The sequence below is a fragment of the Loa loa genome (assembly GCF_000183805.2).
Source record: "Loa loa unplaced genomic scaffold supercont3.285, whole genome shotgun sequence".
Taxonomy (NCBI): Eukaryota; Metazoa; Nematoda; class Chromadorea; order Rhabditida; family Onchocercidae; genus Loa; species Loa loa.
In genome coordinates this window covers 51,538-70,240 of record NW_018108465.1, presented here as the reverse complement: position 1 = coordinate 70,240, position 18,703 = coordinate 51,538, and the positions used below count along the sequence as shown (strand labels likewise).

At 33.8% G+C, this 18,703-nt stretch overlaps 4 protein-coding genes across 4 annotated transcripts; 3 read left to right on the top strand and 1 right to left on the bottom strand.

Moving 5' to 3' along the window:
• The first annotated feature begins 596 nt into the window (after nucleotides 1-596).
• Nucleotides 597-3,576, top strand: LOAG_03421 (phospholipase/Carboxylesterase). Its single transcript, XM_003138958.2, has 6 exons — nucleotides 597-829; nucleotides 1,377-1,477; nucleotides 1,978-2,116; nucleotides 2,297-2,452; nucleotides 2,885-3,049; nucleotides 3,394-3,576. The coding sequence occupies exons 1-6, from the start codon at nucleotides 668-670 to the stop codon at nucleotides 3,442-3,444; spliced, it is 774 nt and encodes a 257-aa protein (XP_003139006.2). The 5' UTR covers nucleotides 597-667; the 3' UTR covers nucleotides 3,445-3,576.
• A 449-nt stretch (nucleotides 3,577-4,025) lies between these two features.
• LOAG_03420 (transmembrane 9 superfamily protein member 4) lies at nucleotides 4,026-9,316 on the top strand. The gene is made up of 13 exons (XM_020446313.1): nucleotides 4,026-4,224; nucleotides 4,758-4,904; nucleotides 5,022-5,143; nucleotides 5,468-5,705; nucleotides 5,955-6,150; nucleotides 6,316-6,386; nucleotides 6,479-6,740; nucleotides 7,026-7,234; nucleotides 7,396-7,539; nucleotides 7,794-7,913; nucleotides 8,120-8,174; nucleotides 8,394-8,428; nucleotides 9,055-9,316. The coding sequence occupies exons 1-13, from the start codon at nucleotides 4,096-4,098 to the stop codon at nucleotides 9,202-9,204; spliced, it is 1,878 nt and encodes a 625-aa protein (XP_020303325.1). The 5' UTR covers nucleotides 4,026-4,095; the 3' UTR covers nucleotides 9,205-9,316.
• A 1,590-nt stretch (nucleotides 9,317-10,906) lies between these two features.
• On the top strand, nucleotides 10,907-15,247 carry LOAG_03419 (hypothetical protein; the record flags this gene model as incomplete). Its single annotated transcript, XM_003138956.2, has 7 exons — nucleotides 10,907-11,163; nucleotides 11,475-11,650; nucleotides 11,951-12,036; nucleotides 12,418-12,540; nucleotides 13,205-13,420; nucleotides 13,567-13,749; nucleotides 15,071-15,247. The coding sequence occupies exons 1-7, from the start codon at nucleotides 10,937-10,939 to the stop codon at nucleotides 15,245-15,247; spliced, it is 1,188 nt and encodes a 395-aa protein (XP_003139004.1). The 5' UTR covers nucleotides 10,907-10,936.
• A 638-nt stretch (nucleotides 15,248-15,885) lies between these two features.
• LOAG_03418 (hypothetical protein) lies at nucleotides 15,886-16,356 on the bottom strand (the record flags this gene model as incomplete). Its single annotated transcript, XM_003138955.1, has 2 exons — nucleotides 15,886-16,183; nucleotides 16,247-16,356. The coding sequence occupies 2 exons, from the start codon at nucleotides 16,354-16,356 to the stop codon at nucleotides 15,886-15,888; spliced, it is 408 nt and encodes a 135-aa protein (XP_003139003.1).
• Between the last annotated feature and the right edge of the window lie 2,347 nt (nucleotides 16,357-18,703).

The window sequence follows — 18,703 nt, the reverse complement described above, 5'->3', positions numbered from 1 at the left end:
TTTGGAATATGATGATTAGGACTTTACATTACAGATATGATTCACGTAATTTGACTTGAATTTTTCATTTAAGGATCTAAGACTTGAAATTTTTGTTTCAGAATCTATGACTTAAAATTTTTCCAAATTTAAGACATAAACTTTCTTTTTTGTTTTCAGGATCTAAAATTTGAATCCTTTATTTCAGAATCTCCACTCATAAACACATATTTTTGATTGAGTTTCAAAAATTGGCAATCTTTTTCAAGCATTAAGTATGACTACTAGAAATGTTGAAACTGTGATTGGTACTGACATTAGTCGATGTTATTTTATAGCTGATAAGACAGATTATTTGTAATGGGACATTATCTGTAATGATGGTCAGTACTGGGAAGTTTTCATTGGTTTCCTTTTACTCCTCATTTGTCTAAAAAATTGGTTGATATGCGATTATTTTTTTTTTCTAAGTTCACTTATATTAAGCTGTAGTGAAATTCTTTCATATTCAATACTTATATTTAGTCATACATAGAATTATTTTTCTTCTGGGGCGGAAATAAAATATATAATGTGTAGCAATTTTTTTTTTTGTCCCGAAATTCACTCTCATTAGATTGCAGTTACACTCTTGAATCGGACGGTAACCAAATCATATCGACAAAACTCTTCGCGCTACTTGAATTCTATGCAAGGAGGGACACGAAGTACTTCATCGTTCTTATCAAATCGTTTCCTGCTGGGTCTTTTCAACTGTTGTCTCCCAGGATCCTGTAATTCAAGGGCTAAACTGCATACGGAGATGGCTGAACCGGTCGTTGTACCTGCGCGTAATAAACATACGGCAACTGTAAGCATGCATGAATGTTTCTTGTATGTAACATGTTTAATTACACAGAATACCTAAAAAGCTTATGTGATATGCCAAAATGAGATGCTTATGATGTCAGTGTAAAAATGTTAAAGCTAAAAATTGTCATGGCAAATAGCATGTATGATGTTGTAGTTGCACATGAAGGTTGTACATGATCTTAGTCATGTGAAGGTATCACACGTATGGGTATTGGTAGTTATTCACGTATTACACCCAGGAGGAGGAGAACCATATATATATATATATATATCAAAATGGAGGAGTACAGATAAGTGATCCTTTAGGATTGATCATAAAAAGACCAAAGCAGAGTAGTGAAAGCAAAACCGGCTTGGTATCCTTTGAATATAATTGTCGGAAACCTAGAGTAGTAAAATTGATCTGTTATGAAGGAATATCAGAAATTCCAGTGAAAATTGAGCATGGAACCGACTTAAAATTATGCTGACTGATCACGCATAGTTTTGTGGATTCCTAGGTGTACACTTAATGGTACCAATGCAAAATTTTGTTTGAATTTCAGATCATATTTCTTCACGGTCTCGGGGACACTGGCCATGGGTGGTCTTCGGTTTTTGCGGATGAAATACGGCATGACCATATCAAATACATCTGTCCGCATGCGTAAGTTTCACTTTTTTGATGAAAAACAAGCAATATAACTTAGCAGGGCTTAAAAATAATGTGCATGGAAATTACCATATGAATAGCACCAAATACATTACGCTAGACAGAAGATTTTTTGACCCTTCAGCTGTGGAAAGAGATTCACTGCCAAAAGATAAAGATGACTGAATCTAAAAATCACAGAGTGTGGGAATTGATTGATAGTGTGCGTGTATAAAACATCTAGAATTGTAATATTACAGGTATTTGTCATTATTTGATGAGTTCAAGAAAAACATACTATTGCCATCCTGCTTTTTCATTAGCTTTTCTACGCACCCCACGTTTTTAGTGGGGCTCTCTTCTTCTGTGTCCTTCTTGTTACGGTGAATACAAAAAAAGAAGACAGCTTATTGCTCAGAGACAGCGCATGAGATGAGGTTTAATTATTTCATATTTTATGATTGTTTTATAAAAAGCAGTCCAAATGCTTAATGTCTAACGAACGAAATTTGCAGTCCAACAAGAGCGGTTACATTAAATTTTGGCATGCAAATGCCGGCATGGTATGATTTATATGGACTAACACCGAACGCGGATGAAGATGAAGAAGGCATCGATGAATCGGCAATGATCGTACATTCCTTGATTGATGCTGTGAGTTTTACTAAATTATCTCTATTCATATAGATGAACATGGATACTTCTATATATTCGTGTCTTGTGCACAGTCATTGATCTGTTCTCATACACTTATTGTACTGTCTCCGAATCGCCGATTTTAGCTTGACTTCAAATTATGTTAATTTAAGTCCAAAATCTTTTCGAATTTTTCAGGAAATTGATTCTGGTATTCCACCGGAACGTATAATGGTAGGTGGGTTTTCAATGGGTGGTGCATTAGCACTCTATGCCGGATTAATATATGATAAACCGCTTGCCGGAATAATTGGTCTCAGTTCCTTTTTGGTACAACGAAAAAAATTGCCTGGTGTAAGTTTGTTGGCAAACAATCGTTGATATAAACAAAAAAGTGAATTCAATGACTAGAATTGCCCAGTTTCGAATGACATTTAGTAGTGTTATAATGGAGGTCGAATTTTAGCACTTTAACGCTAATCTCAATTTAATCACGGGTAAGTTCTTGCGCAAGGATTTCTACCGTTATTTCGAGAAATTGGCACATATTTCTTTACGCACTTAATTGCTGAAAACTGTCCCATCGAAAAAGCTGCTTTCATTCTTCTTCGTAATTTGATCCATTTCTGTATCTATTGCGATTTAGAGTTTTTTAAAAGCTTGCAGTAACTTTAGAAAACGTTGGCAATTGCTTTTTTATTGCAGCATGCTCGTAAGCTTTTAATCTTTTTTATGCCTTCGTCAAAATTTTGATCATCGGTTCAGAGGATGCTTGTTTTATTTCAGAATCATATAGCTAATAAAGATGTCCAGATATTCATGGGGCATGGTGGTCAGGATTTCTTAGTACCTCTTTCGTTTGGCCAAATGACAGAAGCATATATCAAAGCTTTCAATCCAAACATAACTCTGAACGTTTACCCAAGAATGGCGCATAGCAGTTGTCCCGAGGTATCTGCTTCCTAGTGGTTGATACCAGTGCATTGATTTCAAAAGTTAAATGATAATTCGTCTGTTAGCGTCTCGGATTGCTATTTTATGTAGGACTATTGAAATTTACTGTGACTACACTGTGTTGATTTTGCACTTTTTTTAAAGTAAAACGTGGTGTTTGTTTCGTAGGAAAATTTTTTTCCACACCGTAGTTGGATTGAAGATGAGTCGTCGAAGGTATAGAAAAGTTGACATCTTTTTAGCAGTCAACTTTAATAGATTAAATATGATTGAAAACTTTGTATATTTTATCTGAAATATCTGAAATACAATCTGAATATCTGAAATACAATCTTTTGCAGGAACTTGTTGATGTTAAAGAATTCATTACACAACGATTACCAATAATATGAGTAATTGGTGTCCTATAAGCACATGCAATTAGTATGTCATCATTTCTAGTACTCTCCATAGAATGTATGGTAAAATTGCTTCATGTAATGTTGCTGATTTTCTGTGGTTAATGCATAAATTATTAAATATGATTTGAATTTTCATTTCTTTCCACCTTATTTCCGCCACATTGTGCGGTTAAATATTTGAATTACCGCTAAAGTTTTAAATTGCTACTAAAATTTTAAGTGTAAATCAGCTATTTATCGAGTGAAGGGCTTGATTAATTACTTCGAAACGCGGTTTTCACAGTGTGTTTGAAAAGCACAGTTTCTACCACATAACTTGTTAGTTAATAGATATGTGATCGTTATCCGTTACGTCAGATGAAATTCTGATGTCTGATTATCAACAGTCATCGTTTTTCTCCATAAGAATGATTTTATCAAGTATGGATTACAAAAATCGTTTGCTTAGCAAAACGTGTGTTCAACTAACATATTTCTCGCTCCTCCACAATCTCATGTAGTATTCTCGTGCTGTTGGTCGAAACTTTTTGGGTTAGAAGGAGTTTATCAGCTCAGTCTTAAGGTTTTAATTGAAATTTCAGGTGATGTTGTTGTCCGTGTGAATGCTTTTATGTTTCCAAATAAAGTGAAAACTAAATAGCAATGCGAGAAGGAAACTATGTTACGTTTGTGATTCTGCAGTTTTGTAGTTTATTACATGTTGAACAGGGATTTTATGTTCCCGGTGTTGCACCAGTTGAATTCAAAGATGATGATCCAATTGAAGTTAAGGTCAGGTTTTGTTCAGATTATTCGTGCTTTCGTTTCAAGAGACGATCTTATTGGATTTTCTCGGTTCTAATAGTAGTTCATTATTAAATATCGACTGGCTCTTAATACATTAAGCAGTACCCTATGTGAATGATCCAGCTTGAAAATATCATTGGGATAATTTACTGGTCTAAAAAAATGGAACATTCATTTGCATGGATTCAAGAATGCGAAGATTGTAATATTGTCATAGGTTTATCTTCCATGATGGGTTTGTTAGTCCTAATATGGGCATAGTTTGTGGATGGGAAACATTAGGCAATCATTTCTGGTAAAAACATAAACTGTATCGCTGGCAACAGAAGTTGAGCAGTTTCTGCCAGAACTGCGGCGAACTATATGAAAAGTCAAGTTTGACTTCTAGTTCTCACAATTTTGTCTTATCTTAGCGCTAGTTACTTTGAGATGTTAGCAAATTCCTAACAAACATGAGAAGAAATAATTTGATTAAGGTAGTGTTTTAAGGCTTATGGAACTAATGAATTTATTTTCAGGGCATAAAAATAACGTCGACAAAAACAATAGTACCATATGAATATTACTCGTTGCCATTTTGTCGTCCTCAAGGCGCAATACATTATATTTCCGAAAATTTGGGTGAGGTAATGCGTGGTGACCGCATCGTAAATACACCTTTTGCGGTTAGTTTTTAAATTTTATGGAATTTGGGAAAAACAGAACTGAGGGATCTAAAAACTTCAGTGTTAAGAACAGCGTAATGATTGCTTATGTTTTTTAATGTTTTGAAGACTTTGCAGATATTTATGAAACGCGATATAAAATGCAACACAACGTGCTCATCGCATATCCCGGTATCTATTAGCCCGGAGAATTCCGAAAATTTGGCAAGGAGGATCAAGGAGGAATATCACGTGCACCTGTAAGTACAGCTCTGTTCGTTGTTGCAGTGGGTATATGATTTTACAATTTGATGGTTAGATACACTTTTAGTTTTTTGCAAAATTCTGAAAAATTGAATATTGTGTAAGTGAGGTAGTAACTGGTGGATAGGGATAGACGAATAATTTTAGGTGAAGCAGATTATACTGCCAGCTTGTAGTGCCAGGCATGTAATTTACTGGAATTATCCTTTATTTAGATTTCGATATAAAGCATTGATATTGCAGACTTATTCTTAATCACTAGGTTTCTTTCTTAGGCTATAAATTTGTTTCCTGATATCTAACCCAGTTGTAAGTTTCAGATTAGTTGATAATCTTCCATGTATTACAAGATATCAAATTGAAAGTACAAATGAAGTGATTTATGAGAATGGTTATCGCCTTGGATGGGAAGATAACGGTCGTTACTATGTAAATAATCATCTTGACATAATTCTGCGCTATCATCAACCAAGACCGGGTGTTTATCGTGTTGTTGGTTTCGAAGTACAGCCACAGAGTATTGATAGCAGTCGTTTTAAATTTGCTTCTGACTCATCGGTTTGACTTTTTTCACAGTTGTTAAAATATAACATTTCCGTATATTTCGTAAGGTGACGTGTGTCAGTCAATTACTCTATTACTTACATCATCTTACATAAGAATAAAAAGGTTTTGTAGAATTCGCCCAAATTTCGAAACAGGTTAATCCTTTCGTTTCACGTCATTAAGAGTTTGACGATGTGAACTCAGGGTACTTTGATCAATGTATGAAATCATTATGCACCATTTAATCGTGTATGTTTTCAGGAATGTACAGTAACTGATGGGAAAAACCAGGAAGTGGGAGAGGGTATAAACAATATAATTTGGACTTATTCAGTGACTTGGGAAAAAAGCGATGTTCCTTGGGCTAGTCGTTGGGATGCTTATTTGTCGATGAAAGATGTCCACATCCATTGGTTCTCAATCGTAAATTCAATCATTGTCATCTTGTGTTTATTTGGTATGAACACTGTGTTTATGTATGAAATATGCTTATCTGATTATAAGTTACATCGTGTTCGTCTTTATGAGAATTTTGGTTGGAATATAATCAGCGAGAGAATTGATTCTTTTTGATTTCCACTAGGGCTAATACTTTGCGTAGACTAATACTTTGCTTTTTCAGGCTTCCTGAGCGTTATCATTGTTCGAACTGTGCGAAAGGATATTGCAAAATATAATAAAAGCGAAGAGTTGGTTCGTATCTTTAACTCCATTTAGTTTTTATTTTTTTTCTTTTAAATTGATTAACGGCAAGTAGATTTTCTGGATAATTGTCACAGTTGTAGGATGACACTCTAGAAGAATCTGGCTGGAAATTGGTCCACGGTGATGTATTTCGTCCTCCTTCTAGTTCGATGCTTTTGGTAAATTTTGTTGGTACAGGTATTCAGCTTATTGGTATGGTCGCTATTACGGTTTTCTTTGCTATGCTGGGGATGTTATCACCAGCAAGTCGAGGGTCATTAATGTCTGCAGCAATTGTTCTCTTCTGTTTAATGGGTCTCGTTGCTGGTTATCATGCTGGTCGTCTTTACAGGACGTTGAAAGGTTATTTTTTGTTGCTGTCTGAAGATTTCCAAAAATAAGTTTTAACTTCATTTTTCTCATTTCTAAAAGAAATTATTTCATTCGGAGTAAAGATGTACTAAAGTTCCCTTTAAATTCGCATTTAATGTTAGAATTTTTCTATATGAATGTTTTAAAGTTTTTGTTTTTTCCTGGGTCATTTGAATAGTGAATCATGCAGTTAAGAAGACGTTTTATTTATGTTTTTAAATTGTTTCATGTTTATTTTCTTCTATAGTTAATTATTTTTAAATAATTTGTTGTCAGGCACAAGCCCTCGAAAATGTGCATTCCGAACAGCTGTGCTTTTCCCTTCAATCATCCTTGGTACCGGCTTTTTGCTAAACTTCTTCCTGATTGGAAAACATTCATCCGGAGCTATACCATTTACAACGATGATAGCACTCCTACTTCTGTGGTTCGGGGTTGACCTGCCGCTTCTATTCCTTGGGTTTCATTTTGGTTTTCGAAAGCAGGTATGTTTTTGCACATTGGAAAATAAAGATCAGCATTTTTTCAGATGAGACGTAGTTGATGGGTGGAGATTTCTTACAGTAGCGGATAAGATGTTCATAATCGCATATTCCGAAAGATTTTCAGTTGAGAAAATCTATTAGTTACCCATTTTTCTTTGCAGGCTTATTCGCATCCAGTTCGTACAAACCAAATTCCACGTCAAGTTCCAGAACAACCTTGGTATTTGCAGACATTACCATGTATGCTTCTTGCGGGGATTCTTCCATTCGGAGCTGGTTTCATCGAATTATTCTTCATATTTTCTGTTAGCTTTTGAGCCTTTCGAACTTTATTCCTCAAACTTTATAAACAATGCAGAAACTTACTGAGGAGCGGAATTCACTGTAAGCTCCTTCCAGGAATCTACGGTTGTCTACTACAGTCTCTATCAGCCAACATTATCGTTGGACATACTGCTTTGAATAATTGGGCAGTTCTGATAGTTCTTACCAACGGAACAAATGCTGTTGTAGTGGCAACCGTTTCCATCACTTTCATTTCACTTCGATTTTTTTTCAGGCTATTTGGGAAAATCAATTCTACTATCTTTTTGGATTTCTCTTTATCGTCTGTGTCATTCTCTTCATATCATGCGCACAAATCTCCATTGTTGTAGCTTACTTCCTTCTGTGCGCTGAGGTTTGAATTTTTCAGAAATTATTTGAAAAATCAGCTTGTATGTTTCTCATTATTTTCCTGTATAATTTCATAATCTGAAATTGAAACTGTACTTCCTTTTTTTACTTTTATTTATAAAATTCACCCTTCTGATATCCGAAACATACATCTGTATGTATATCTCTACTCACATTTTCAATTCAGCTTATTAACACGCTCTATTGCAGAATTATCATTGGTGGTGGAAATCTTTTGTTATCAGTGGTGGATCTGCAGTTTACGGTATGTTAACTGATTAGTGAAAAAAGTCGTAATTTAGGACAGCTTCTAGCTGGTATTGGCGTAGATGTACTCATACCACTTGAAGAGAACAAAAAAAAAGAAAAAATTTCAAAAGTTTCATTGATCATATATCATATCTCTTAAGACAGTTAGGATGTGAAATGATTTCTCTTATTGTTGGATATTGTTCAATACTTGAAAGATTTTTGTCCTTTCCAGTTATGGGATATGCAGCGTTCTACTACTTCAGCAAGGTAAGTTCAAGCTTTTGTCTCCTTTTATCACATTCGTTCCGAGTATTTTTTAATTCATTGCTACGTATTCGCGGTAATGATGCTCTTGAAAGTTGGTTACGGCTTTGAGTGGGTTTTGACAGGAGTTTAGATAATATTCATCAAACCGTGCATTTGATCCACGTGTTTCTTGGATTTTGCACGATGAAACTATGCATCGTTTTCGTTGCTTACCGCTCTTTGATTGCCGTCCATTTCCCTGTGACATCGCGAACAGATATTTCTAGAATGAATTTTATTGAGCAGAAACAGTGTAAATTGCACACTGTTTTTTGAGTTTCTTGAAATTCGTTTGTATTTTTTAAATTTTACTTTGCATTAACTAGCTAAAGCTTGGATAAAGCTTAGACATGTGGCATTGAAGACCGCTGAAGTTCGAGAGAAAGTGATTAATTAGTGAAATTGTATTTCTTATGTCTTTTTTAAAATTGTATTTTACAAAATCTCTTCACCTTCTCGTCAGGTTTTTTAATGCAGAATGTTAGTATTTAGTAAACAGGCATTGGCTGAGGATCTTGCAGTTGTATTCAATACTTCCAAGAAAAAGTAATATCTTTTTCATGTCACGTTTAATTTTTAATTTGCAGCTAAACATCGTTGGCTTCATTCCGACACTTCTCTACTTCAGTTATAGCTTTCTGATGGCATTAGCATTTTGGATCTTGACAGGCACAATTGGTTTTTATGCGGCTTACTCCTTTTTATGCCGAATTTACGCTGCTGTTAAGATTGATTAATGCAGAAAATTAATTTGGCATCTTGCAAATTATGTAGCTAAGGCCGATTTCTGCTTTTACCAACATATGCTTGTTCATTATATCTATTATCTTATGACGAAACTAAACAGGGGAACGAAATTAAAACTGCGGTAGTATGCAGTTATTGTCGTACTGAACAGACTAGAAGATTTGTGCGAGTAAGTTTGTTATGGTTTTTATAAAATCAAAAAGTGTACGGAAAAAAAAGTAGAAATGGGCATTTTGAAATTCTTTGATGTTTTAGTAGCTTGAATATGACAGTGTATCATTAGTAATGATTATTTTTTGTATACATCACGGTATTTCTTGGTTTGTAATTCAGTCGCACTTGGTGTTCTGCTAATCATTTTATTTTTCTGTTGGGGAGACGCATCCTGTTAGTTGTTTAAATACTTTGTTTAATATATCTCTTGTTAACCTGGCAGTAAGTTGCATTATTTTCTTCAGTTCAGGTCTAACTTATACATACTGTGCTCCTTAATTGCTTGTTACTTCTTAACAATGCTTATGATTATGGAGGGGAAAAAAAAATCTTCAGGAATACAAAATGAGCTCGTTTGACTCTCAAAACATATCTTTTTTCATCGAAAGATAATCGGGACTGTCATGGAGCTTGTAAGGAGGTAAGAAACTGAGTAACATCAAATTAAGTAGAACATAAAAATATTTCTCAGAATTACTGTCTTATTCTCTATTATTTTTTAATTTGGGTTTGTTTGTTTAAAAACTATTTCTATTTTTGTTCCCTGTTTTTTATATAAAATAATTTGTCGTATATGTCCATATTTTCTGTTACTCTCTCTTGCTGTACAACCAAAAGATTCGGGATTTCACATAGGAAATTGCTCCTATATATCATTTTCGTCAATTTAGAGAAAAAACTACTTCTGATTAACCTTAAGTTTTTGTATTTAGCTATACTCAGCTATAACCACCTGGATCAGTGCAAAAATTAATTCTGGGTCAAATTTTCGAAATGTCATTCCATAATAGTGGGAAAAATCTAGAATTTAGATGCTGTTTTAGACAATCTGCTTGTTTCCAGCTTATCCTTTTGTTTGAGACAGATTTGATTCCGTGTCCATTGTTGACTGCCATCTGGTGATAAAGGATTTAGAATTTTATTTTGATGTGATCCAAAATACAGTTTTTCATTAGTCATTCGCTGTATAACGATGATTATCTGTTTAAGATATTGTCACAATTGGAGAAAAAAAAAAAATAAGGCTAGATTAGCTGATGTGGCTTATGCATGCTATTATAGAATGTCTGTAATAGTACACATACTATTTTTACACTTTAATATTTGTAATAACGAAATTTTTGGTTATTTTGTCATCGTATTATCACGACAGTGATTGTCATAATTATTTATAAATGGATTGGAATGAACAAAGATAGTGTTATTATTTTTTGTTGAAAAGATCATAATAAAAGATTCTCTTTGTGGTGGACTTAAAGAATTTGCTTCATTTTGTTAGGAGTTAACATTTTGGTACTTTCTTGTTATTTCATCCTCATTTTGCTTTCTATTTGTTTCCTGTCTTAATTTTTGCTATATGATTTCAAAAACAGATTTTAATAATTCAGTTTATGCAACTTTCCGTTGTGAAAGTTTCACCATGTGAGTTTTTGTTTTGGCAATTTCAATAATATTTACGCTTCACTAAACGGAACAACTTTTCAGATCATAATCATAATCAAAAAGTTAATGGGAACTGAGTTGGTTGTCACTGATGGTGATGGTGGATTTGATGTTTTTCGGACGCGATTACTGTTGATGTTTGGTGGACCGTTAGGCTTTCATCTTTTGTATTTACGTGAGCCTCTTGAAGCTTATGTATATTTCGCGACGTTTGGTCTCTCCCTGATTGCGGTATTTTACGATGCAATAATTCTAAATAGCCGGGTTGCTGCACGAAATAAAGAAATAGATATGTAAGTTCAGTCCACAAGACATCTGTTTAATAATTATCATTTAGTTCGGAATTTTATCAGGAAATTTGTAATAAGATTACTTAGCCTTAATTCAGGAAAAACTATAGTCCTGGTTGTTTGCGTTCTCTCAAAAACAGTGCATCTTCATATCCGTTCTGCGTTAATAATTCTGTATATTTTACTGATTAATTACATTTGACACCTACAAACCTTTTAATTTCATATTGGATAATCCTATATCTGATAGTTCATTTTCTGTAATTATAATAAAGGATAAGAAAGGCTACCAAATAATTTTTCACATATTTCAGTGTAACTATCGATGATCGAAAGGTGAGAGTAGTATCCACTTCAATTATCCGTTTCATTGCACAGTTGCTGTTTGGTTGTTGGATTGGATTCTTGTTCTGTTTAGTCACTGTTTTACTTATTGGCACTGGACATCGTGTCCTTCTAGCTCTGTCCATAGCTGTCGGTGTCAGTCAAGGTTTTAATTTTATTTTTATGGAGCAACATATTTTAGTTATTTTGGTTAAAACTTTTCTATCTCATTTTTGTATATTTTTGTAGCATGTGATGGAACCACATAGGTAGCATGTTTATATGAATTTTGGGAGGTTGATTTCTAGTCTTTTTCTACAAATTGATTTGTAATTAGACTGTATATTCGAACGAATGATTAATATATGTCTTCCCGAAAATATTACCGATATTGATGTGATATGGAAGCAATCAATATTCAGAGATCTTGAAATATGAACTTTATCCGATAACAAATGTGTTTTAGGGGTTTATGTGGTTGGAAACTGTAGGAAGCAACAGCGTAGCTTAATTTACATAGCACTTCCGGCAGCTATTTCATCTTTAATGGCGGTTAGTTTGTATATTATTTAATTTGTATAAACTGTTTTGAAATACTATATGATTTCTGAGGCTTTTTGCATGGACTCAGTGTGTTCATGGGATGACATTGCGTTAGTCACCTTTGTTCATTTTCTAGTGGGAAGTGGTGAATAGTTGAATGAAATGATTTAACGGCTGCAATCACGAGAAATTTTCTCACCCTTTTTCATTGCATTAATTCATTACTATCAGCTGACACATTGTACTAAAATCACTGAACAGTCCTATGAGTTATCATAAATACTAAATGTTTTTCAAGATTCCCTAAGTCTTATAATACCCTTAGGTGTAATCTTGAATATCCCATTTGGTTTACCCTCTGTTACTCTTTTACGAATGGACTATTTTTAGATCCTTTTGTTCGACCTTTCGTTGTGTCGGACAGTTTTCTTCACCTCACTTTCGGCGACGTTTGTTGGTAATCGTAGTACCCAACTCCGAACAATCCAGAAATTTTCACGTGCTACGTATTTTGTGCGTTTTATTTCAAATATTTCTATATTACATATGTCTCATCTTTTATTTCGCAATATTTCTGTCTTCAATTCACAATTAATCCTTCACAAAACATCTACAAAGTCTTGCTCTCGATCAAAAATGACTTGTAAAATTTTGCCCACAATATTTGCGAGAAACTTATTATCCGTGGTATCCTATACGTGCACTCACACATTGATTTTGCTAATTACATATTACTGCAGTAATGAATACAACGATGCAGTAATCCAGTAATTGAATATTTACTGTATTTACGAACTGTATTTTTATTTTGAAGACTGACAAGTAATATTCCCTATCAATTATAAGCCGTGTTATGCGAAAATTAGAAATTTTTCCGTATCGATTTCTATTAATTTAACTAGAATTTAATACTTTTGCCGTAGGTGCTTAGGGATGCAACAAGATTTGCTTGCATATACAGTCAGTCGATGTTAAATAGCTTCATATCATTTTCCATTACCATCAGGAGAAAATGATCTTTTGTTATTCAACATTTTTATTGCGGTGGTATTTCTCCATCATTCTTGTATTACTTTTACATTGTTACAAAACTATTATGTAGTTTAATCAGCTCATGTTTCTCTTGTTGGAATCTTGTGAATTACCTGGCGTCATTAATTTTTGAATACAGTTTCAGGTCCTATCACTGATTCATTCTTTTATCATGATTATCATTATGATTGGTTTGGTGCGTGTTATACTTGATCGACGAATTTCAGTTGTCACAGGAAATTATGCTCGTGTTTCTGCTTCACTTGGTTCTATCATACAGGATAAATATTTTCGAATTCCAAGCAAAGATATTTTCGAAAATTTTTCGCGTATTGAATATTTGCCGGCACAGCATAGAACGGTAAAATAAGATCAAATTAATGCTGATTTAAATTTTAAATAATTTTGAGTTTTCCTTTAAAAAGTCCAGTACAGCGATATGGAGGAGAGGAAATACTTTAGTTTGAATTAAGATTTTCAATTCATTATTTTAACTCCATGTTTTAGATACTGAGTATAGGAAATTCCCGAGCATATCACCAAAATGGTGAAGAAAAATTGTCTATTTTCGATTACATGACTATATTAATTATTGACTTTATGCGATATAGTACGGAGCTGTCCAAAAATACGGAAATGCGAGGATTAAGTGCTTTGCAACTGACTATATGGAGGATATTCGCTTTGCAGGTTCGTTACGGAATCATTATTTTTCTAAGCTGTTGTTCTCAGATCTCAGATATTTAATAACAAAACGGTTTCGGTGAGGAGAGTTGCCGTTATTTTGTGAATCAAGCAAGACGTTTGTCGTGAAAAACATTGTATTGAAATTATGGCTTTTTTAGGACTAATGCCACCAATCTGTTTTACAATTACTTAAAATTGTAAATTTTTCCTCCGACCTTATTCAGTCCCTAAATTTATTATGGAAGAAATAGAATTTTGTTATAAAATAGTATAGTGAACGAGTTTTTTTTTTTTTTTCGTATGTAACGGCGTAACCGACTAATTCCTCTTTTTTTTATTAACATAAAAGCATCTTTCTTCATCATCTCCTCTTGTCGGATATGTGAAAAAGGAATACCCATGCAGTTTTCATCAAACTATGTAGGGATGTATTTCTTTCATCATACGCCAAATACAATGCCATTAGCTAAGTGGTGTTTTCAAATAAAGAATTCCTCATGTTGTTTTTGGGAGGAATTGATAAATTAGCAAGTTTTTATAAAATATGTGATACTCTTCATGTAATTTCCTTCAGTGGAATAGCAGGTTGGTAGAGTGTTTAGTCCAATGCATCTTTTGTTGTTCCATATTTGCTGATAGTCCATAGTGGAGTAGTTCAGCTGTTCGTTTGAATTTTAGATAGGTTATTAATAAGATCTCTTTTTCATCCAACAATATGCACTGAACTGCAGCATGAATTTTGGTGATTGTTGCATTTTGGGAAAGTTTGGCTAACAAATACTTTGAAATCGACTACAGCATGTTAGTATATGTGAATTCAAATAAAAACTATCCTAGTTTGTGGTTTCCTTCATTCACTGCTATTGATTTGCCTGTTCATTCGGCATAGTATTTAATGGTTGTTTTCCCGTTTCTGTCCAATAATTTTGGAGCTTTGTCCTCTTTCCATCAATCATTAGCTGTCATCCGCTATTCCCAAACTGTACAAATGGTGCTCTCCAAAAAATATTTGCACATAAACTCGTATGTGTTAGTCGATTTCCCATCATTGTTAAGGATATTTTTGCTGTGAAAAAATTTTTTTTCGCTATCGATATTGCGAAATACCATTTTAGAATTCTCCAATGACAGCCTCTGTTACATGAGTTAAAATTTCTTAAAAATGCGCTGGAAGCTAAATTATTTGGTTTGGATATTTAAATGCGTTAGAGCGATTATTTGCTCAATAACTGTGCCAAATGTTTTTGTCACAGTTGTAATATCTTTTTTCTCGCTGGAAACTTGTTCATTGTTGGCAAGATTCATTTTGCTGATACATTTTAAGGTTTTTGATGTGACACCATATGCATCGGATGAAAAAGTACTACAGGAATGTTCGAAATATTTGAAAAATGAAGAATTACTGGGCGAAACCATGAAAGATAGCAACTATTGGCAGCACAAAGCAACCAAGAAAGCTTGTAAACTTTTGCGCACAGTAGTTAGTAGCAGAATAATTTAAAGTACGTTTCAAGGCTGGTTCAGAATTTTTCTTTCTTTTAGTTACGAATAATTGCCAAGCTTTTTTTTTTCTGAGAAATATGGAAATGAATTTCTCTTTTTTATAATACCTAAATCGAAAAAAAAAACGAAAATAAACAAAATCACTGTCATTTATTAATCTTGTCCTGATTTATTGATTTGTGGGTATGCGACTTACTTGATTTTTAAAATAAATAGTAATCTCAGTCTTGAAATAGAGCTGGTAACTTGAAATTATTCCTTTCCCTTTTCTCCGTATTTGCAAATTAAATTTCTTTTTTGCTTTATCCATTTGCCGTGATATTATTTTCTGACACTCACAAATTTTATGTGAATCGTAAATTTACAACTAAAAATTACTGCAATTTATACAAATGACTTGGATTTAACTGTGTCTACGGTTAGTTTTTTATTTTGCGGAAATTTTTTCAAACAGAAATGTCTCTTTTTGATTGGGAACTTGTAGAGACAGGATAGCAGATATGGGTTGTCAATCTTCATTCATATTTCTATCCTCCCCTATAACGTTTTTAGTTGATATGGTTGAATGAGCTTGTTAATTGGACTACGGTAGAACTCTTTTGTGCACATCCCATCAAATATATCTTGTCTGGGTGTTCAATACTCAAGTCCTAAACCCAAATAATTTAACATAAATAGTACAATTTGGAGTGGACATGATATTCGTTCTTGTATTATTACTTCTATTATTAGTACTATTGATGTTACAGGTACTGGTGATATTATTGCTTGTGGTTTGGTTTGATGTATGTCATTGAACAATCGCGTTTGGTCACCGTCATTACCCTTTTTCACAGTCATCCTCACATCTGTTAATTGTACATGTATTTTGGTATTGTTATGACCGCAGTGTGTGTCGTTCGTGGTAGTATTGCCACTATTCTTCCTGCTATGGCTTCAATTTAAGGGAGATCTCTCTCAGCTCGTTATTTTTTATGCATTCACTATTATCAAGGACGTTATTGGTGTTGGCCATTTTTGCTCATCTTCATGCTTGGTAAGTTCACCCTTTTTTCTTCTGATGGATTTTTCTAGAATTGTATGAAGTTTCTGACGAAATTGTGTCATTTTTTTTTCGAAACTGATATTAAAGGAATGTTGGTCTTACAACGGTGCATGGGATGGAAAGATGATAGGTTGATCTTTCCTTCATAATGCTCCGAAATATGTAAAGTATTAGATAATTGATGTGAGAATTTTAGGGAACTGATATTTGTTGTAGATCTGGTACCGTTTAGTTTGAAACTTTCAAACGTGTGTTGTGCGTGCATATGTAAGTATGTGTAGATATGGGTGTGTCAAAAATGTGTGTATTCGTGTGCATGTCAAATTAGTTGAAATATACTTTACGGTCTGTTCCATGTAGAATTTAGTAACTTTTTCCAGAAGATTCAGGAATTTCTTACAGGATTAGTGTTTTAAACGCTTTCCGTAGCAAGGTAGGTGATAATATTTGAAATACATAAATCGCTGATCTATTTTCTTCCACATCTCAATTATTATTTAGATCGTGGGAAGAACTACAGTTATGTCTTACATTTGTGAACCTCCAGTATAAGGATTCCTATAAATATTGCTCTCTTATCCTGTCATAGCTACCTTAGCTGGTCTTTACCAGGCTATCTTTGCGAGATGGCGAAGTTATGATCTGACTGTCACTGCATGATTTGTCTCATTATTTTTAATTTTGCGCAATCTAGATGTTTCATTGAAAACAGGAGTTGTTCACATTTAATCTGCGAAGTTTTTTTTTCTGTTAGGTGAGATTCCAGGAAAAATGTGTCGATCATGCGGTGAGTGACATTTGATTGTGTGAAGACACCTGCTAGCTTTGATTTGTCAATTTGTTACTACCGTAAGGCTTGTAATGTTCCGAAGTAATTTTGACTGCCCAATAATAGTCTACGAATTGTGTATTGCTGCTTTAAAGCATTTGAAATGTAATAACCTTTAAGGAAGTGAGGCATTAATTGAGGTCTTTGAAGTTGTTTGGATTTTTGTTTAGTCGAAGTTACATCGTGTATTTGTGCTTTTGGAAGAGCTGACCCACTAAATTTTCTGGTTCACTGTAGCATTTGTAGAAATTCAACTTTTTCTGATTGTTTAGGCGAGGTTGAGTTGTGTATGTTATACTTTGTCCAATAAGTGAATAATAAAACAATCCTCAAAATGACAAGCGTCTATTAGACAGAGAGACGGGAGGGTCTTTCAGTTGTGTAAGTATAAAAAAGGGTTGTTTTTGACAAGCTAAGGAGTTTCAATCGATCTGTATTAGTTTGCGCAGGGAGTTCCGGCATTAGCAATTAGCAGCAGAGTCGGCGAGGGGTGAAGAGTTTCTTTAACTGAAAAATTAGTCATTTATGTTTGTGGTTGGTTGGTTGCTTGAGTATTATATGTATTAGTGTTCCAAGTAAATTAAAGACATTTCGATATTGTATTTTTTTTTCTTCACATGTATCTAATTCTTCAAAAAATGTTATTCACTTAATGTAATGAGAGCGTGCAAGTTTTGTTTAGATGGGTAGGACGGGCGGGACAGGACGAGACGGGATGGGACGGAACGGTTTTGGATGGATGGATGGATGATGGGCTGGCTGTTTGGCTGGTTCTTTCGTTTGTTTTTATTCGTGTTTCGATGAATCATTTTGGGGTATTTTAATTTCTGTGCAGTACTCTACATCGCTCCTCTTTTTTTTTTTTAATCATTTCTCCGGTTCTCTTACATTATCCTCTGTTTTCGATCTTACATAAAGATTCTCGGTATTCTTCCCCGGTCATCGCCATAATCAAAGCATCTTATGAATGTTGTAAATTTTGATGTTTGTGTTTCATTTCATAGGTACTATCGGCGTTAGTGCTTCGCATTATTATAATTGAGTAAGGTGAATGTTAACTGTTTAGAAAGATTGAAGAGTTAATTAAAAAATTCAGTCCGTTAATTACTGTTAGTTGCTTGCAATTAGCAAAGAATACAGTTACTTAGGAGTAGATTAGATAAGGGGAGGGAGCAATCAACGAACGTTTCTCGTTACTTAATCTTGTGTGATTTAGGTTGTCAAACGTAGATGTTTTGCTGCAGATTCTTCTACTAGTAAATATTTTAATGAGGATTACAGATATGAAGTACTGAAATATTGCTTACATTTCAATTTGGAATTGTTTGGATTTCTCTGGTAAATATCCAGTATAAAGTAATCGTTCACACACGTTGTTTTATATTTAGGAGTGATAGCTAAACATAAACGTTTGCACACTGTCTAAAGCTTTTTGCACATTTCTATGGTACACGTGATATTTAAATTGCATTTTAATTGCATTTATTCAAAATTGTTCATCACACTTCAAAATGTTTCTTAGCTTGTTAGTATTCAAGTAATTTAGTTTATTAACAATTTATTGATTTCTTTAGCAATTC

Coding starts and splice junctions, on each gene's coding strand:
- LOAG_03421 (XM_003138958.2), top strand. CDS start 668: ATGCAAGGAGGGACACGAAGTACTTCATCGTTCTTATCAAATCGTTTC. Junction 830..1,376: donor GTAATAAACATACGGCAACT/GTAAGCATGCAT, acceptor TTTGAATTTCAG/ATCATATTTCTTCACGGTCT. Junction 2,117..2,296: donor TACATTCCTTGATTGATGCT/GTGAGTTTTACT, acceptor CGAATTTTTCAG/GAAATTGATTCTGGTATTCC.
- LOAG_03420 (XM_020446313.1), top strand. CDS start 4,096: ATGCGAGAAGGAAACTATGTTACGTTTGTGATTCTGCAGTTTTGTAGT. Junction 7,914..8,119: donor ACTTCCTTCTGTGCGCTGAG/GTTTGAATTTTT, acceptor GCTCTATTGCAG/AATTATCATTGGTGGTGGAA. Junction 8,429..9,054: donor CGTTCTACTACTTCAGCAAG/GTAAGTTCAAGC, acceptor TTTAATTTGCAG/CTAAACATCGTTGGCTTCAT.